At 36.0% G+C, this 16,393-nt stretch overlaps 1 protein-coding gene and 1 pseudogene across 1 annotated transcript; one reads left to right on the top strand and one right to left on the bottom strand.

Moving 5' to 3' along the window:
• The first annotated feature begins 5,536 nt into the window (after positions 1 to 5,536).
• LOC113296085 lies at positions 5,537 to 11,423 on the top strand (annotated as a pseudogene).
• Positions 11,424 to 11,974: 551 nt separating this feature from the next.
• LOC113299778 (subtilisin-like protease SBT5.3) lies at positions 11,975 to 15,419 on the bottom strand. The gene is made up of 11 exons (XM_026548866.1): positions 15,184 to 15,419; positions 15,012 to 15,103; positions 14,815 to 14,900; positions 14,576 to 14,731; positions 14,378 to 14,489; positions 13,762 to 14,293; positions 13,590 to 13,684; positions 13,237 to 13,482; positions 13,024 to 13,141; positions 12,731 to 12,935; positions 11,975 to 12,624 (listed from the first exon to the last, which is right to left on the bottom strand). Exons 1-11 carry the CDS (start codon positions 15,265 to 15,267, stop codon positions 12,074 to 12,076), a joined length of 2,277 nt encoding a protein of 758 aa, XP_026404651.1. The 5' UTR covers positions 15,268 to 15,419; the 3' UTR covers positions 11,975 to 12,073.
• Positions 15,420 to 16,393: the final 974 nt, after the last annotated feature.

Raw genomic sequence — 16,393 nt, 5'->3', positions numbered from 1 at the left:
AAAACCCTGGGACATAGTCCATATTTGAACAACCACACTGTATTAAGCCGCTATAGACACTAGCCTACTACAAGTTAACTTCATACTTGGAGTATAGTTGAGCCCTAACCAAGTCTCACCCCGATTAAGGTGCAGTCGCGTTCCTTACGCCTCTGAATCCCAGCAGGACTCTACGCAGTTGATTTTGGAAAAACTACAGAGAAAATAGTTTGGTCTGGCTTCACGAATCCTAAATAAAGTCTTCAAGTCGTTAACCTATAATGGTTTTGGAAAAACTTAGGTTAAAGGAGAACTGACTCTAGTCGCAACTAGGACACATGAAAGTGTCGGGATTAGGTTTTCCACTTACTAGAGTTATCCCTTATATAGTCTTTTAAATCATGGTTTGCTTTCAATCAAATCTAAGATAGATTAGTAACAAAGCATTCAATATTCACCGTTAGATGAAAACCTGATTTAAGATTCAAGCTAAGTATGCTTAAAACCAAAGCAATATCTCTCCACCGTTAGATGGTCTTAGCTTGTTAGACACAAATGAAATATACCTTCATTTAGATATGGGTAACCGTACCTAAATGTGTATATTGAATTGGCTCAACAATAGTTAACAGAAGTTAGACATATGAATACTTTTGTCTTAACCACATTCAGCTAACACTTCTAGATCAACTATGATGATCAATCAAACATGAAAGTTTATCAAATGAATCTAATTGTGTTTCAAATAGAGTTGTCCAATTGTTAACTATTTCACAAAAATATATATGAACCAATTGAATCAAAATCGGATTGATTCATGAGAATCAATTTATGAACATTAAGCCACGGTTTGCAAAGATTGCATTCTTTAATTCATAAATGTATTTGTTCATGAGTATGAAAACATACTTAACCGATTTTAGAGCTTTAACCACTAAGTTTGCATACGAGTACGCAACCTATAATTCCGGACTTTGGTCTTTGTCCGGCAGTTCGCATACCGGTATGCATACTATTATCCCGAACCTTAGCTCAGGTAGAACCGTTCGCATACTGGTATGCAAACTTGGTTCCGGGAATTTAACAGTTAAAACTGTTCGCATACTGGTATGCAAACAAGGTTTCTGGACCTGAATCATACTACAACAGTTCGCATACTGGTATGCATATTGTGTTGTATCCATACAAAGGTTAATTTGTTCTAAACTCCTATTTCGATCATTGAAATATCCGTAGAAGACGAAAATAGATGTTTCACACAAACTATTAGCTTATAAGTAATTTTCAAGTGATTGAATGATCAAACAAAACTTTCCGAGTTGACATCAAAGGATTGTCTCACACAAATCATGTAAGATGTTTCAAGCCGATTTTCACATGATCATCTTTTGACTTATTAATTAGTTTCCAAATAAGAAATTGTTTCCAACTAAACTTGTCAAGAATATGATGAACGTAGATAAAGAAAAAGGCTTCAACACATATTTCGAGAAATAGATAACCGAGTTAAACTCAGCTCGAAATATCAAATGTGTATAATATAAAAGTCTATATAGCTATATGACTTAGTCTCATTAGGAGATAGAATAGAATAGACTTCTGAGTGATAGATAAGTTTTAGTCACCACATACCTTTTGTTGATGAAGTTCCTCCAATCTCTGCTCAGTAGATCTTCGTCTTCAATTGATGAACGCCGTGAAGTCTAAAGCTCAACTACACAATATATCCTAATCCGAGACATAGCTATAAGTAGACTAGAAATCTAAACTTATAGTTTTGATCACCTAAACTTGACAAACAAGCTTGAGATAGCAACGCTTGCGAGTTCGACCGAGCAATGCTCTAACACAACTCTTAGGATGTAATGGACGTCAGCTAAGGGAATCAATTGCGCAGAGTCCTGCTGGGATTCAAGAGGCGTATGGAGCGCGATTGTAACTGAATTTCCGTGAGGGTTTGATTCGACTTCAAATACATTCCATTCCGAAGTTAATTGGTAGCAGACTAGTGTCTGTAGTGGCTTTAATAAAGTATGGTATTCAATCTGGACTAGGTCCCGGGTGTTTTATGCATTTGCGGTTTCGTCGTTAAAAAATTTTCTGGTGTGTGTGTTATTTCTTTTCTGCATCATATTATTTATCTTTATAATTGAAATATCACAGGTTGTATGTAAATCAATTAAAGTAGATACATCCATCCTTGTTTGTTGGATACGACTTGATCAATTGTCATTGACTTGACACACACAATATGTTTATCTAATAGTGGAAATTGAATAAATACCCCTCCATTACAGGGGTCTTCACAAACACCCCTAAGGGATATATTTTAAGTTTTTAGGGTCTAGTTTTTGGCACATCTAAACTAGACCCTAGTTTTTAGGGTCTTCACAAACATCCCCCTGTTTCTGATTATATAACTCCATCTACTACTATGGTTACTAGAGGTCAGAAAGGTATTTCCAAGCCCAAACGATTCCCAGATCATGTTTCACATGTTTCCATAAAATATCCAATTTCCACTGCTTTTGCATCTTTGTTAACTACACTAACCGAGCCTAAGACTTTTAAGCAAGCTATGAATGATCCTAAGTGGCAAGATTCTATGAAGGATGAGTATGTTTCTCTAAGGAATAATGATACTTGGGAGTATGTAGCACCAGAATCACATATGAATATTTTGGGTTCAAAATGGGTTTATAAGATAAAAAGAAAGCCAGATGGAACTATTAATAGGTTTAAATCTAGATTAGTGGCAAAGGGTTATAATCAACAAGATAGTGTTGATTATAATGAGACATTTAGTCCTGTAGTAAAGTCCACTACTGTGAGGGTTGTCTTGTACATGGCTATATCTTATAATTGGCAGATAAAACAATTAGATGTAAGTAATGCTTTCTTACATGGGTTTTTAGATGAAGATGTTTACATGTCACAACCACAGTGTTTCATAAATCCAGATTTTCCATCGAACTATGTTTGTCATCCAAAGAAAAGTTTGTATGGATTGAAACAAGCACCTAGAGCTTGGTTTCATAGATTTAGCTCTTTTCTTCTTGCTTATAGTTTGAAGAAAGCAATTTCAGATAATTCTACGTTTATTATCTTCTCTCAACATGGAATGCTAGTTCTGCTGTTGTATGTTTATGATATCTTGTTGACTGGAAGTTCATCTCAGTTAATTGATAGTTTGAATTACCTCTCTTAAGAAAGAGTTTGCAATGAAAGAACTGGGTGATTTAGGATATTTTTTGGGTATTGAAGCTGTCAGGACATCTGATTCTATTCTTTTGACACAAAAGAAATATACTTTGGAGTTGCTAGTTAAGGAAAATATGATTGATTGTAAGCCATGTGACACACGAGTAACTAAAGTTGCAAGAGCGTCTATACATGATGGTACTAAGTTGCCAAAAACAACCAGTCACATCTTTCACAATATAATTTTATTCGTGTTGTAACGACACAGAACAAATATTGTCCACCAATAATCACCAGCACTCATCGTCATTACTTCTTCCACCACCATCACCATGGGCAGAACCAGATTTTGAGAAGGGGAGAAAAAATTCTTGGCAAGTTGGATATGGGTGTAAAATGAATTTAGTAGCTTATTTTATGATTAAAAGACCCAAAATAATTACAATAGGGCTTGGCTCCGCCCCAGAGCACCACTAATGTTTCCACCTCCACCACTTTCTAAGAGCCGCCACCCCTTCCACCATCACTACCGCCACTAATATCGAGTAATTTATTTTTATCAAAAGTATTTATCAATGGAAATACATATCAAATTAAGGATTCGGTTAATTAAGGAAGCATTTATATTGAAAAAAATTAACTAATCATTTATTATGAGCAATTAGGGAAACACTAATTAATAAAAACACTTTATAATGAAAAAAATTAATATATCATTTATTATGAGCAATTAGTGAAACACTGATTTATAGAGCACTTATAATAATTAAGTTGAACAAATCATGACTGTAGATTTATCTCCCCTCCTAGGAAAATCTCGACCGTTCTTCACCTAACCTAACTTAGTCAAGCTTTGTTTTGTATTCTAGGTATTGACCGGTTTTTATTTTGTAAGCAGAATCAACAACTACCAAAATGGATCGGAATAACCTAGTGTGCTTGGATACCAGATACAAAAATCAGAAACAAAGCTATTTGCTTCACGAAAAGATGATATTTTCACTTTTAGAAATCGTTCTGAAATTTCGTACCAAACTAATTTTTTGTTTTTTTAACTTTTAGAATTCAAAAAACTACGTGTGAATATGTATCCGACCAGACTATTAGATCGTATGCTTCTTTTTTTCATAACTCGCTTCTCCAAGTTTTAAATTGTGTAAAAAAAAAATTTAATTATGTAAATATCATACTTACCATTTTTTATCTTGCTCTCTATGTATCTAATGGATCAAATTATAGGGAGATTTTCATATTATTGGGATTGTTTTAGATAAAAACGGTTGTTGTTGTTGTCGTCTTTGTGGTACATAAAGAATTTTTCAGATTTCAGATTTAATTTTACTGCCAAATAAGGTCTTACCTAACGGATTGATACCAAATACACGTGTAGACATGTAATTTTCTTTACATGCTTCAGAAATCATCCTAATTTTAAGTAATTAATTATCCTAATTTATCCAAACTTATCTTTATACTAACGGATAATTAAGCTAAAGCCCCGTTTGAGATTGTTTTTTTCAACCAAAAGCACTTTGTAACAAACTTGTAAAAATTTTTACTAAAAATTGTGTTTGGTAAATTTCTTTCAAAGTGCTTTTGGAGAGAAGCACTTTAACATTAATTGAAGAACAACAAGACAAGCATGTTAAGAGTCTTAAGACAAGTGCTTTTTTCAATTTAATTGATTCTCTATTTTAACCTTGTTAATTTATTATAAAGACAAGTTTTACCCTCAAATATTGTACATTTAACATTATATTTCTAAATTTTATTTTATTTCTCCTTTCTTTTCATTTTTTTGTTTAATATAATAAATACAATAATAATTAAAAATTATTATTGAAATAATAAAAAATTTAATAAATATTAAAATAATGATATTTTCTAAGCAAACCATAATCAAAAATTTTTTATTAAAAAAATAAAATAAATATTACTTATATTTTATTAAATATGTTAAAATTAGAAATATAATTTATTATAATAAAATTGTATTTAAAACTAGTTCTTGAAATATGTCTATTTTCGTCATTAACTACATCACCGGCACTTTTAAATACCAGTTTACCAAACAAAATTTACAGTTTGTTAATTGCACGGTGCTTTTTAAATTATAGTTTACCAAACGTTATGCCGATTTATTTCGACAACACAACACAACAACGCACATTACAGCACAACAGAAAAGCGCTTTTCTGTAATTCACAACAATACCAAACTAGCCTTAAAATTATCACGATTTTCCTATGTACATTATACATTTATTAGCATTATAAATGCAAGATCCACGTCATTTCTCAATAAATTTGGAAGCAAAAAATAACTTTCTGTCCTCTTATCTAAAGTTTAAGCAGCCATGACTAATCTTGTTCACAAGGTGAACTTCTCAAATCCAAGAAGTTTTTCAACAACTGTTAAATCAGATCTTAAAGAAACATTCTTCCCCGATGATCCATTTCGACAATTCAAGAACGAACCTTCTGCGCTTCATAAGGCGACAAAAACAATACAATACTTCTTACCCGTGTTCGAATGGTTACCGAAATATAATTTCAAATTGTTTCGGTATGATATACTAGCAGGAATCACCATTGCTTGTCTTGCTGTTCTTCAAGGAATCAGTTATGCCAAGCTTGCTAATCTACTCCAATTCTTGGCCTTTGTACGTACAACTTCTCTGCAATCTGCATTGCTTTTATTCTCATAACATTATTATAAGCAAGTTATTTACATGCATGCTTATCCATTATGCACACTGTTATTTGCCCCATTTGAAGGATATTTAATTAATTGTTCTCATTCTAAATAAATGATGAAGATGAAGATTTTTAATTCGGAGAAATATATGAGCATTTGATTCCTTAATCAGTTCAACTTTGTAGGCGACCAAATAGATAAGGATAGAGGATCTTAGAATAGGTCTTTTTTCCTTGAGCTTACACTTCATGCCAAAGTCACTGGACTTTGACTTTGTCAGATTGTGAAAGAATCCGGTGGAGCTGCAATTCTTTTAACAAAACGGTTCTTTTTTCTCGTGCAGATTCAAGTTTTATCCCGCCATTAATTTACGCCATATTTGGCAGTTCAAAAGATATTGCTGTAGGTACAATAGCATCAGCATCAGTATTACTTGCTTCAATTATAGACCAAGCAGTTTCAGCCAAAGATAATCCAACTTTATATCTTCATTTGGTTTTCACTGCTACATTCTTCACTGGAATTTTCCAATTCGCATTGGGATTTTTTAGGTAAGTTTTACTGAGATATCTAGACTTGGCCAATTGAAAACTTGCAATGCTGCCTCCATTGTAACTAAAGACAATATGACACATGATTAATCTCTGCAGATTAGGAATACTGGTGGATTTCTTGTCGCATTCAACAATCATTGGATTTATGAGTGGAGCAGCAACAATTATTTGTCTTCAACAACTGAAGGGAATGTTTGGGCTTGTTCATTTTACTTGTAAAACTGATGTTATCTCTGTGTTGAGCTCAGTTTTTAGCCAAAGGCATCATGTAAGTTATTCATTTCCACGTTGGAATGAATTCAAACCAAATGGCATGGTGATAATATCTTCTAATGAGTATTCCGTTTTCTTTTTCTTTCCTTTCGGCAGTGGAGATGGCAAAGTGCTCTGGCTGGAGTTTGTTTCCTTGTTTTCCTCCTCGCTACAAAGGAAGTGGTAATCCTCATATGGCTCTGTGTTAAGATTTCCTTGTTGTGTGTGCAGAAAAAGAAGAAACCAAGTTTATACTGGGTATCAGCTTTAGCGCCCTGTTAACTCAACATATGATACATGTGTAAAATAACACACAGTATCCTCTTTCTCAAGAAAGCTGTATTTTATGATTCGTTTTACACTGCTTGTTATTTGATGAATTGTGTTCCTTCGACTTCCGTTAATAATTCCTCTCCATATGAAGTTCTTTTTGATCTCCCACCTGATTGCACTTCTCTTCATGTATTTGATTTGTCTATGCTATCCTCACTTGCATCCATATCGATCTCATAAAATGGATGCTTTGTCTTCTCCTTGTGTTTTTATTGGCTATAGTCCATCTCATAAAGGTTATAAGTGTCTTCATGTTCCTACAGGTCGAATATACGTCAGTCGTCATGTTGTTTTTGATGAGACTATCTTTCCCTTTGCATCCGCATCACCTTCACCGGCGTCGACTTCTTCACAGGTAACATCATCAACTTCTTCAAGTCTAGTTTCTTCTTCTCGATATCCTGTTTCTTCTGTACTTCGTCCGCATCCACAGCAGCCGCCACAGCAGCCGACAGCACCTGTACTTCGTCAGCATCCACAACAGCCGCCACAACAGCCGACATCACATGTACTTTGTCAGAGTCTACGGCAGCCAACAACATCTGTTCTCAATGATGAGCCGACAGTTCCAACACGTGGAATACAGCCGCCACCTATCTTTGCAAGTCATCCATTACAACCGACAGCATATGTTCTTAATGATGAACCGCCACCTGCCATTAATGATCAGCCGTCCCCTACCGTTATTAATGATAGGATGCCAGCACCTGCACTTAGTTCTGTTAATGATCAGCTACATGGTTCAGTTCCAGCATCAGCAATTACACCAGCGTCAGTTCCTGTTCTGACAGCGCCCCCAATGGTCACAAGAGCTAAAGATGGTATTTTTAAGCCAAATTCAAAATATGCTCTTATATGTGATTCAACTCTTGAACCTACTTGCATTTCTCAAGCTCTTAAAGATCCACAGTGGCGTGCATCATCCGACGACGAGATCAATGCATTGCTTCGAAATGGTACATGGTCTTATGTTCCATATGATCCTTCTATGAATGTTATTGGATGTAAATGGGTTTTTCGAATCAAACGTAATCCCGATGGTACAATTGCACGTCGCAAATCTCGCCTAGTTGCAAAAGGTTACAATCAACAAGAGGGGATTGATTATTCTGAGACGTTTAGCCCGGTTGTCAAACCGTGTACTATACGTATTATTCTTACATTGGCCTTGTCTTCCAATTGGCCTATTCATCAACTTGACGTGCAGAATGCTTTCTTACATGGAGAACTTCAAGAAGAGGTGTACATGAAACAACCTCCAGGTTATGTTGACTCTCGTTTTCCTACACATGTTTGCAAGTTACATCGTTCTCTTTATGGACTTAAACAGGCTCCTCGTGCATGGTGCCACAGACTTAGCAATTTTTTGTTGCAAATTGGGTTTGTTACCTCCAAGTGTGATTCGTCCTTGTTTATTTACAATGGGACTCATGGTGTTATCTATTTGTTGGTCTATGTGGATGATATTATTGTCACTGGCTCCAGTACTACATGTATTTCCTCTATTCTCACTCGTTTACAACAAGAATTTGCAATTAAAGATCTTGGTCAGTTGTCTTATTTTCTTGGAATTGAGGCAATTCGTACTTCTTCGGGGTTATTTCTTTCTCAACAACGTTATGCTCATGATCTTCTCATTCGAGCCAAAATGGATGGAGTAAAACCAATTACTACTCCACTGAGTACCTCTGGTGATATTTCTTCTGATCGTAGTACTTTATTAACAGATGCTACTGAATATCGTAGCATTGTTGGAGCTTTGCAATATTTAACGTTTACTCTTCCAGACCTTGCGTTTGCTGTCAATAAAGTTTGTCAATTTATGCATGCTCCTACAGAGTTTCACTGGGGATTAGTTAAGCGTATTCTTCGTTATCTCAAGCATACAAGTACGTTTGGTATACTTCTTCGGCCATCTCCTTCTTTACAACTATCTTTCAGTGCATATACTGATTCTGATTGGGTTGGTTCTCTTGATGATCGTCGTTCTACAAGTGGATATTGTGTCTATTTAGGTGGTAACATTATCTCATGGAGTGCTCGTAAACAGAAAACAGTTTCTCGTTCTAGTACTGAGCTGAGTATAGGGGACTTGCCATTGCTACTGCCGAAATTATGTGGATTCAATCACTTATTTCCGAGCTTCGTATCTCTACACGCTCTCCTCCAGTATTATGGTGTGACAATCTTGGTGCAACTTATCTCACAATTAATCCTATATTTCATGCTCGGATGAAACATATAGAAATTGATTATCATTTTGTTCGTGATCAAGTAGCTTCCAAGCTTCTTGATGTCCGTTTTATATCCTCTAAAGATCAAATTGCGGATATTTTTACTAAACCACTCTCTAAAGATCGGTTTTCTCTTTTAAGGTTCAAGCTAGCGGTCCAGGATAACCCGTTACGCTTGCGGTAGGGTGTTAACTCAACATATGATACGTGTGTAAAATAACACACGGTATCCTCTTTCTCAAGAAAGCTGTATTTTAGGAATTCAAGTTTAAGTTAGGAAACAGACTTTCCTTACTGATCAAGAAAATCTGTGTATATAAACACTTTGTCCAGCGTCTGTAAAACTCGTACAGTTCAATTAATAAAATACGATTCAGTCTCTTCTAGTTAACCTACAGTCTATAGTTTTGTCTCGCCCATGCTGTCTGTGGTTATTGGATGCTTGGTTGCATATTTTGGTCATGCAGATAAGCATGGAATTCAAATTGTAATCCGTTTCCCAACCTTTTTTATCTGTTAACATTTTCAATTTTCAATTCTAAAGAAACTTCACAATTTCCTGGTAAGCTAAGCTAAATTAAGTGTCGCATTATGTGTTGCTGGTGGGTCCTTTGAAAAAAGGAATAAACCCTTCTTCAATTCAATTCTTGAACTTCGATCCTGAATATCTACTCTACACCATAAAAGCCGGTATCATGACAGGATTTCTTGCTTTAGCCGTAAGTTCTATGCACGTCAATTCCATATTCTCCAGAATTTTCTGGATAGCATTTTTTGTAACTGTCCATGCATGCATATACAGGAAGGTATTGCAATAGCGAGAAGTTTCGCCACGATGAAAAATACTCAAATAGATGGGAATAAAGAGATGCTAGCATTTGGGATGATGAACCTTGTCGGCTCACTTACCTCCTGCTATTTGACCACCGGTATGCTCAGTGAAGTCACGTTCTGTTGAATATTGCAAACAATGGAAATTTTGCTCATGTGGTACAGATTGTTTCTTTGTTTTTCAGGGCCATTTTCGAAAACTGCCGTGAATTACAGCGCGGGATGTAAAACAGCAATGTCCAACGTTGTGATGGCAGTTTGCATGATGTTAACATTATTATTTATCGCTCCTGCCTTCAGTTACACTCCTCTTGTCACCCTTTCTGCAATCATCATGGCTGCTATGCTTGGACTAATCGAATATGAAGAGGCATATCACATTTACAAAGTTGATAAATATGATTTTTGCATTTGTATGTCCGCATACTTTGGAGTAATCTTTCTATGTATGGATGTCGGCCTCATGATATCGGTAATTTTCTCTTCGGAAAACTGCAAAACTTACGTAAGAAATGCAATATATAAGGATGTCTTTTATCTAGCAAAAACTTTTCTTCATTTTTACTTGTTTGCTTTTGTAGATAGGATTATCCATCATCAGAGCACTTATATGCGTTGCTAGGCCTCCAATATCTAATCTTGGGAAAATGTCAAACTCAGAAATGTACCGCGACATTGAACAATATCCTTCTGCAGAAAAGGTTCCCGGTGTACTAATTCTACAGCTGGGATCTCCCATTTACTTTGCTAATTGTACATACGTACGAGAAAGGTAAGCTTTGATGTAAGTAACATAGTTGCTTACCTCACGTATATGTAGACCACAAATTCTAAATAGCTTTATCTCCAAATTTCGACTAGGATTTCGAGGTGGATGGACCATGAACAAAGCATGCGTGATTCCAACTCCGCTGACATCGAGAATATTATTTTAGATATGGGAGGTAAATTTGACAACAAGCGCTTAATCTAATTTAGTCAATGGATTTGGGCTGTTTACTCTTGCATTTGGTCAGCCGCTGAATGATAATATTTTTATTTGTAGGAGTTACTACTATTTGATATTACTGGCATCGGAATGCTGACTGAAGTTCTGAAAAGTATCGAAAGAAAAGGAATTAACGTGGTATTAGCCAATCCTAAGATAGAAGTGATGGAGAAGCTAATGTTATCAAACCTTATTGAGACAATAGGCAAGGATTCCATATTCTTGTCGATCAATGATGCAGTTGAAGCATGCCGTTTCAATCTTAGAAGTTCTAAGAAACAAGTTGATGGAAGTGATACGACGAATACGATAAATAAAGTAGAGAATAGTACTAATGATATTGTATAGAGCACAGATGATAGATAAGGATTTTCTTTTTTTCTTGTTTGTAATGTCAGGCTAAATGAGTCGGCATGAAAAGCTTGAAAGCTGTATGTAACTTTTTCATTGCAAGTGCTCATATGATATGGGCTTCGATTCATCTTCTTCTCGAACTAAAGTGGACGAGTCCTTTGTCTTCTCCGGTGGATCATGTCAAGCCAAACAAATTGGTAAAAAAATTGTGTAAGACACATTCTAATAGCCAGGTATTGCTGCTGACTCAGATGACTCAGCTGATTCATCTGAATCTGACTCAGTTGTCTCAGGTGTAGCAAATTGGATACAACCTGACTCAAAAGCTTCCAAATCAGACGAGCTAAGTATGATGAAGAATGGGAAACAATACTCCTTCTTGGATCAATACTAGTATCCAAGAGGATAGAAATGTGTAACTTTTATCAGATCAATAAATTTAATCTTTCGTATTAACAAAAAAAAAAAAAGTATCTAACCCGGTGCGAGTCAAGTGAGTCAGACACGAATCAGATGTCTTAGGCCAGAGTAAACAGAAAACAAACACCCTATGAGATTCGTACCTTGTCTTGTTAAATATCAAGATTTGTTATTTAATATAAATACTAAATAGACATGTAGTATTTGGAATTTAAAACTTTAGCTACTAACTAGATTGAAGTCACATTTACTCCAATGGGACTCTTAACTTTGTGTATACCATTGCTCCAAGTCATGGAACCAAACACAAAACTTCCATTACTACTCTTGTAAGGCATTAGATGAACCCTGAATGACATCTTTTCACCAGATTTTTGGAACTTAAGTTCATGCGGTTCCACCACAACTCTCACTCCAGGCGGTTTCTTGAAAGCGGCTTTAAAAACTGTTGGGCCATTACCGTAGTATGTTGCTGTTCGTAGAACTGAAACATTTCCGTTCATTTTAGCTACACTAATTGAAGGGTAATTTAGATCGTAGGCTGGAATTGGTGGATTGTTACATGTGACTAATGGTGTTTCGGTGAGATTTTGAATTTGTGCAGAGCTGGCGCCGGTACCACATAGGAAATTTATTACGTCACTGACTCCAAAATCATATACCAGTCCAGGATCAACTGCTGCCACAGGATTTATGTGCCCTGATCCATAGTCGAATGGTGTGGTTTGAGTACCATTTGGATTTTTTGTTATCGGTCTCCAACTATTGTCCATCACTGTAGCTGTATCATCAATGTTAAAAGCAATTGCATATAAAAGCTGCAAAATTTTATCTGAAAAGAGAAATTTTGGGGAAACAATCATTGTGAAGTTGTGAGTATCGTTAACCTGTTGTCATTATTGCTGATTTTATAGCTGATGGACTCCAAGAAGGGTGGTGACTCTTTATGATAGCGGCAACTGCAGAAGCATGTGGGCAAGACATGGAAGTCCCTGAAAGAACGTTGAAGTCAACGGATCGATCGCCAGTGAACTCAATACCAACTGGAGACCATGCTGCCAATATGTTTACCCCAGGTGCTGTTATATCAGGCTGCAATGAAACCCATCATTTTAACTTCATTATGTGCCGCGCTTAGGCAAAATTTTGATTCCTTCTAATTGTCAAGGACAAAACTTACTTTGATAATGTCAGGAGTGATAATGTTCGGTCCTATAGAAGAAAACACGGCCATTTTGGGTGCACGAATGGTGTTGAGAGTTGTCGTTCTTGTTGGGTAAATTCTTGCGGTTGGTTCCCTGATAAGAAAACAAAAATATTTGCTCTCAACCTTAGTGTTGTTGAACCCTTTAAATTAGAAAAATGGCTTGAAAAGTGCGGTTTAAGAACTTACTTCTCTGTGGTCATATATTCCTGAAGAAGCTCAGCTTCTTTTGGATCAAGAAGAGTAGTTGGAATGACGTACTGAAAGCCGAAATCATTCCCAATTGTTGGGTCAATAAGAATCATCCCAACACCGCCGCCATCTCTTACAACAATGGCTTTGTCACTTCTGATATCGCTTGTGACTGCCTCTCCCAAACACACCACTATCTTTCCCTTAATCAAGACATGGTCAAGAGTGTTCTTGTAGCAAAAGCTTAAAAGTAAACAGGAAATTGTTAGAAAGCAAAACCAATTACATATCACGACGCACGAGTCCTAATACTGTACGTTTAAACACCATGTCCATGTGACAATGCAGACCTTGCATTCCTCAATGGAACACCGGCAGCAGCAGCATCAGTCGCAGATATAACCCCGTAATAGTTATCCATCTCAAGTGGGTTTATTGCATAACCCTGAAATGTTATGTTCCTTGAGGTTAGTTCAGCATGCTATATAGATGTACTATGTGGCATACTATCCAAATACTTGCCTTCAAAATCTTCGAATTGCCAAGATGGACATTGGAATAGAAGTCTCGATCAATAGTGCTAGCAGCAACTGCTAGGATCCAAGGAGCAGGATGAATTGCGGTGCCAGGAAGTCCTCCATTTCCACCAGCAGCAGAAACAAGAATTCCTTTCTTAAATGCATGGAAAGAACCAATTGAGTAAACGTCTGTGAAGAAACTTGTTGGCGCAGCGCCTAAAGATAGAGAGATTATATCGACTCCGTCGTCAATAGCATCGTCAAAAGCCAAAAGGAGATCAGCGTCGCTGCAAACTACAAACCAACATGGTTTGTATATAGCAAGTCTTGCATTCGGCATGCCTCCCCTCGCAGTTCCACTAGCCATACCAGATAAGCTCACATTATTAACCACTGACCCTGCTACCGTGGATGCGGTGTGAGTTCCATGGCCATCACTGTCACGAGCGGACCGGAAAATGGTTCTGTTGAAGGACTGAAGTCGTCCATACTCTGCTTCAAATCCTTTCGAGTAGAACCGAGCACCAATTATTTTCCTACGGAAATTCGATTCCAAACAATGCGTTAAAATGCAGAATTTATGATTCATTTCCAAGTTTTGATTCAAAACTATGAATTACCTGTTGCAGTTCTTGACTGTAAACTGATCACCGGCAACACATTCTCCCTTGAATCTCTTGGGAACAGGCCCTAATCCTTTATCATTAAAGCTCTCTGACTCGGGCCAAATGCCTACAAATTCAAGTATAAAATTCCAATTCTTGAAGTATATACTCTACAACACAATAATAAGCTGTCAATTTCAGTTGCATATTTACCGGAATCTAGGACGCCAACGATCACGTCGGATTTGGATTCAATTTCCGTGAATTGGTTATACTGTGGAATAGCATCGACTCCCAGAAATTCCCAGGAATGAGTAGTATGGAGTTTGCTAATCCTACTTTCAAAAACTGATATAACTGATTCTGAATCTGTAATCCAAAAGCAAAAGTAATGGATCCCATTAATAAACACAAAGACTACGCTTTAAAAATGGAGTAGGAATAGAGTTTACCGCGAAGCTGTTGTGCTTGTTCTGGTGTGAGAATCGCCGAGAACCCTCGAAAACTCTTGCTATAATGGTGAATTGCTTGACGAATACTATAAAAACGGAAATCGACAACAAAAATTATAAAAAAAAAAAAATATTCCATGAGAAGACCATGGTATACCATCCTGTAACAAGTACAAAGCTGATGATAAATTATTTACCTTCCAGTAACTGATGCAAGCAAACCATGGTTTGATGTGATAACGGAATTCGAATCCGGGTACGAATGATCTCCCATATACACTATATAGTGCTGCAAATATGCAAAAAAAACACACAGAATTCAGTTAGCTATAGAACATATGCATCCATGAATTTTACAAAGTTATGTACCTTGGTTATGGATGCGGCGGCTTCATTAATCGCACCATATCTGAGCAGAAGAAGTGTAAGAACAGTAGTAATTAACTTATTCATGTGTTTTCACTTTTAGGATAAGAGCAGTAATCGAAAACATGCTCATGAAGCTTATATATAGATTAAAGTATTTGAATCTTCAAACTTCATCGATGTGGCTTCCATTGTACGTCTAGCAACAATGACCCAAGATTTCAAACTAACAGTCAAATTATCAATTTATCATTATTCAATGATCTTATCTAAATACCATATTGTCTGAAAAATATGTTTTTTCTTTGACTTGATAACCATTATTGTCTGAAAAATCTTCATCGAAAACGAAAGGAAACTATTACTGTGCTACAAGATAGCTATAGACAAGTCTTACAAGCCACCTATTTGGATTTTTTTTTGTTTCATGTTTTATAAAGAAGGCTATTATTGGGGCGTAACATTCCATTAGAGGGGCTTCACTTAATAGGACAAAAACTGGTCATCCAGAAGTAATATTAAAAATCCCTTATCTCAAATAATTTTGTAAACTGAATAATCCTTTCGTTAATTTTAATTTTATTTAATTTAATTAGATAATAATTAATTTCTACGGTTGCAATCAATCCAAACCTGGACGTAAAACCAATTTCTACGGTGGGAATCAATCAAAACCTGGACGTAAAATCAATTTCTACGGTTGGAATTAAAAGGAATCTGGACCTAAAATTGAAATTTACTGCTAGGTTGACGAAAGGAAAATTTAGTAAACTAAACCTAGACGTAAAATTGAAATTACGGTTGGAATTCAACTAAACCTAGACGTAAAATTGAAAATTACGGTTGGAATTCAACTAAACCTGGACGTAAAATCACTTCTACGGTTGGAATTAAAAGAAAACTAGACGTAAAATCGGATTTTACGGTTGGAATTAAAAGAAACCTGGACGTAAAATGAGCTTCTACGGTTGGAAACTAATCCAAACCTGGACGTAAAACTACGTACAAATAAAATTTTACGGATGGAATTAATCATAACCTGGACGTAAAATCACTTCTACGGTTTTTAAGTTTTTATTTTAGTTAAAGGGTAATCTAGACATTTTGTATATGTGTTAGGATATCCCATAACTACTTTTTTGGACATTAAAAATCCAAGTAAAACCCCTCTATTGGAGTGTGACGCCCCAATAATAACCTTCTTTATAAATGA

This window comes from Papaver somniferum, chromosome 7 (genome assembly GCF_003573695.1).
Source record: "Papaver somniferum cultivar HN1 chromosome 7, ASM357369v1, whole genome shotgun sequence".
NCBI lineage: Eukaryota > Viridiplantae > Streptophyta > Magnoliopsida > Ranunculales > Papaveraceae > Papaver > Papaver somniferum.
Note: the sequence above shows the minus strand (reverse complement) of the source record. Positions and strands in the feature narration are given on the sequence as shown.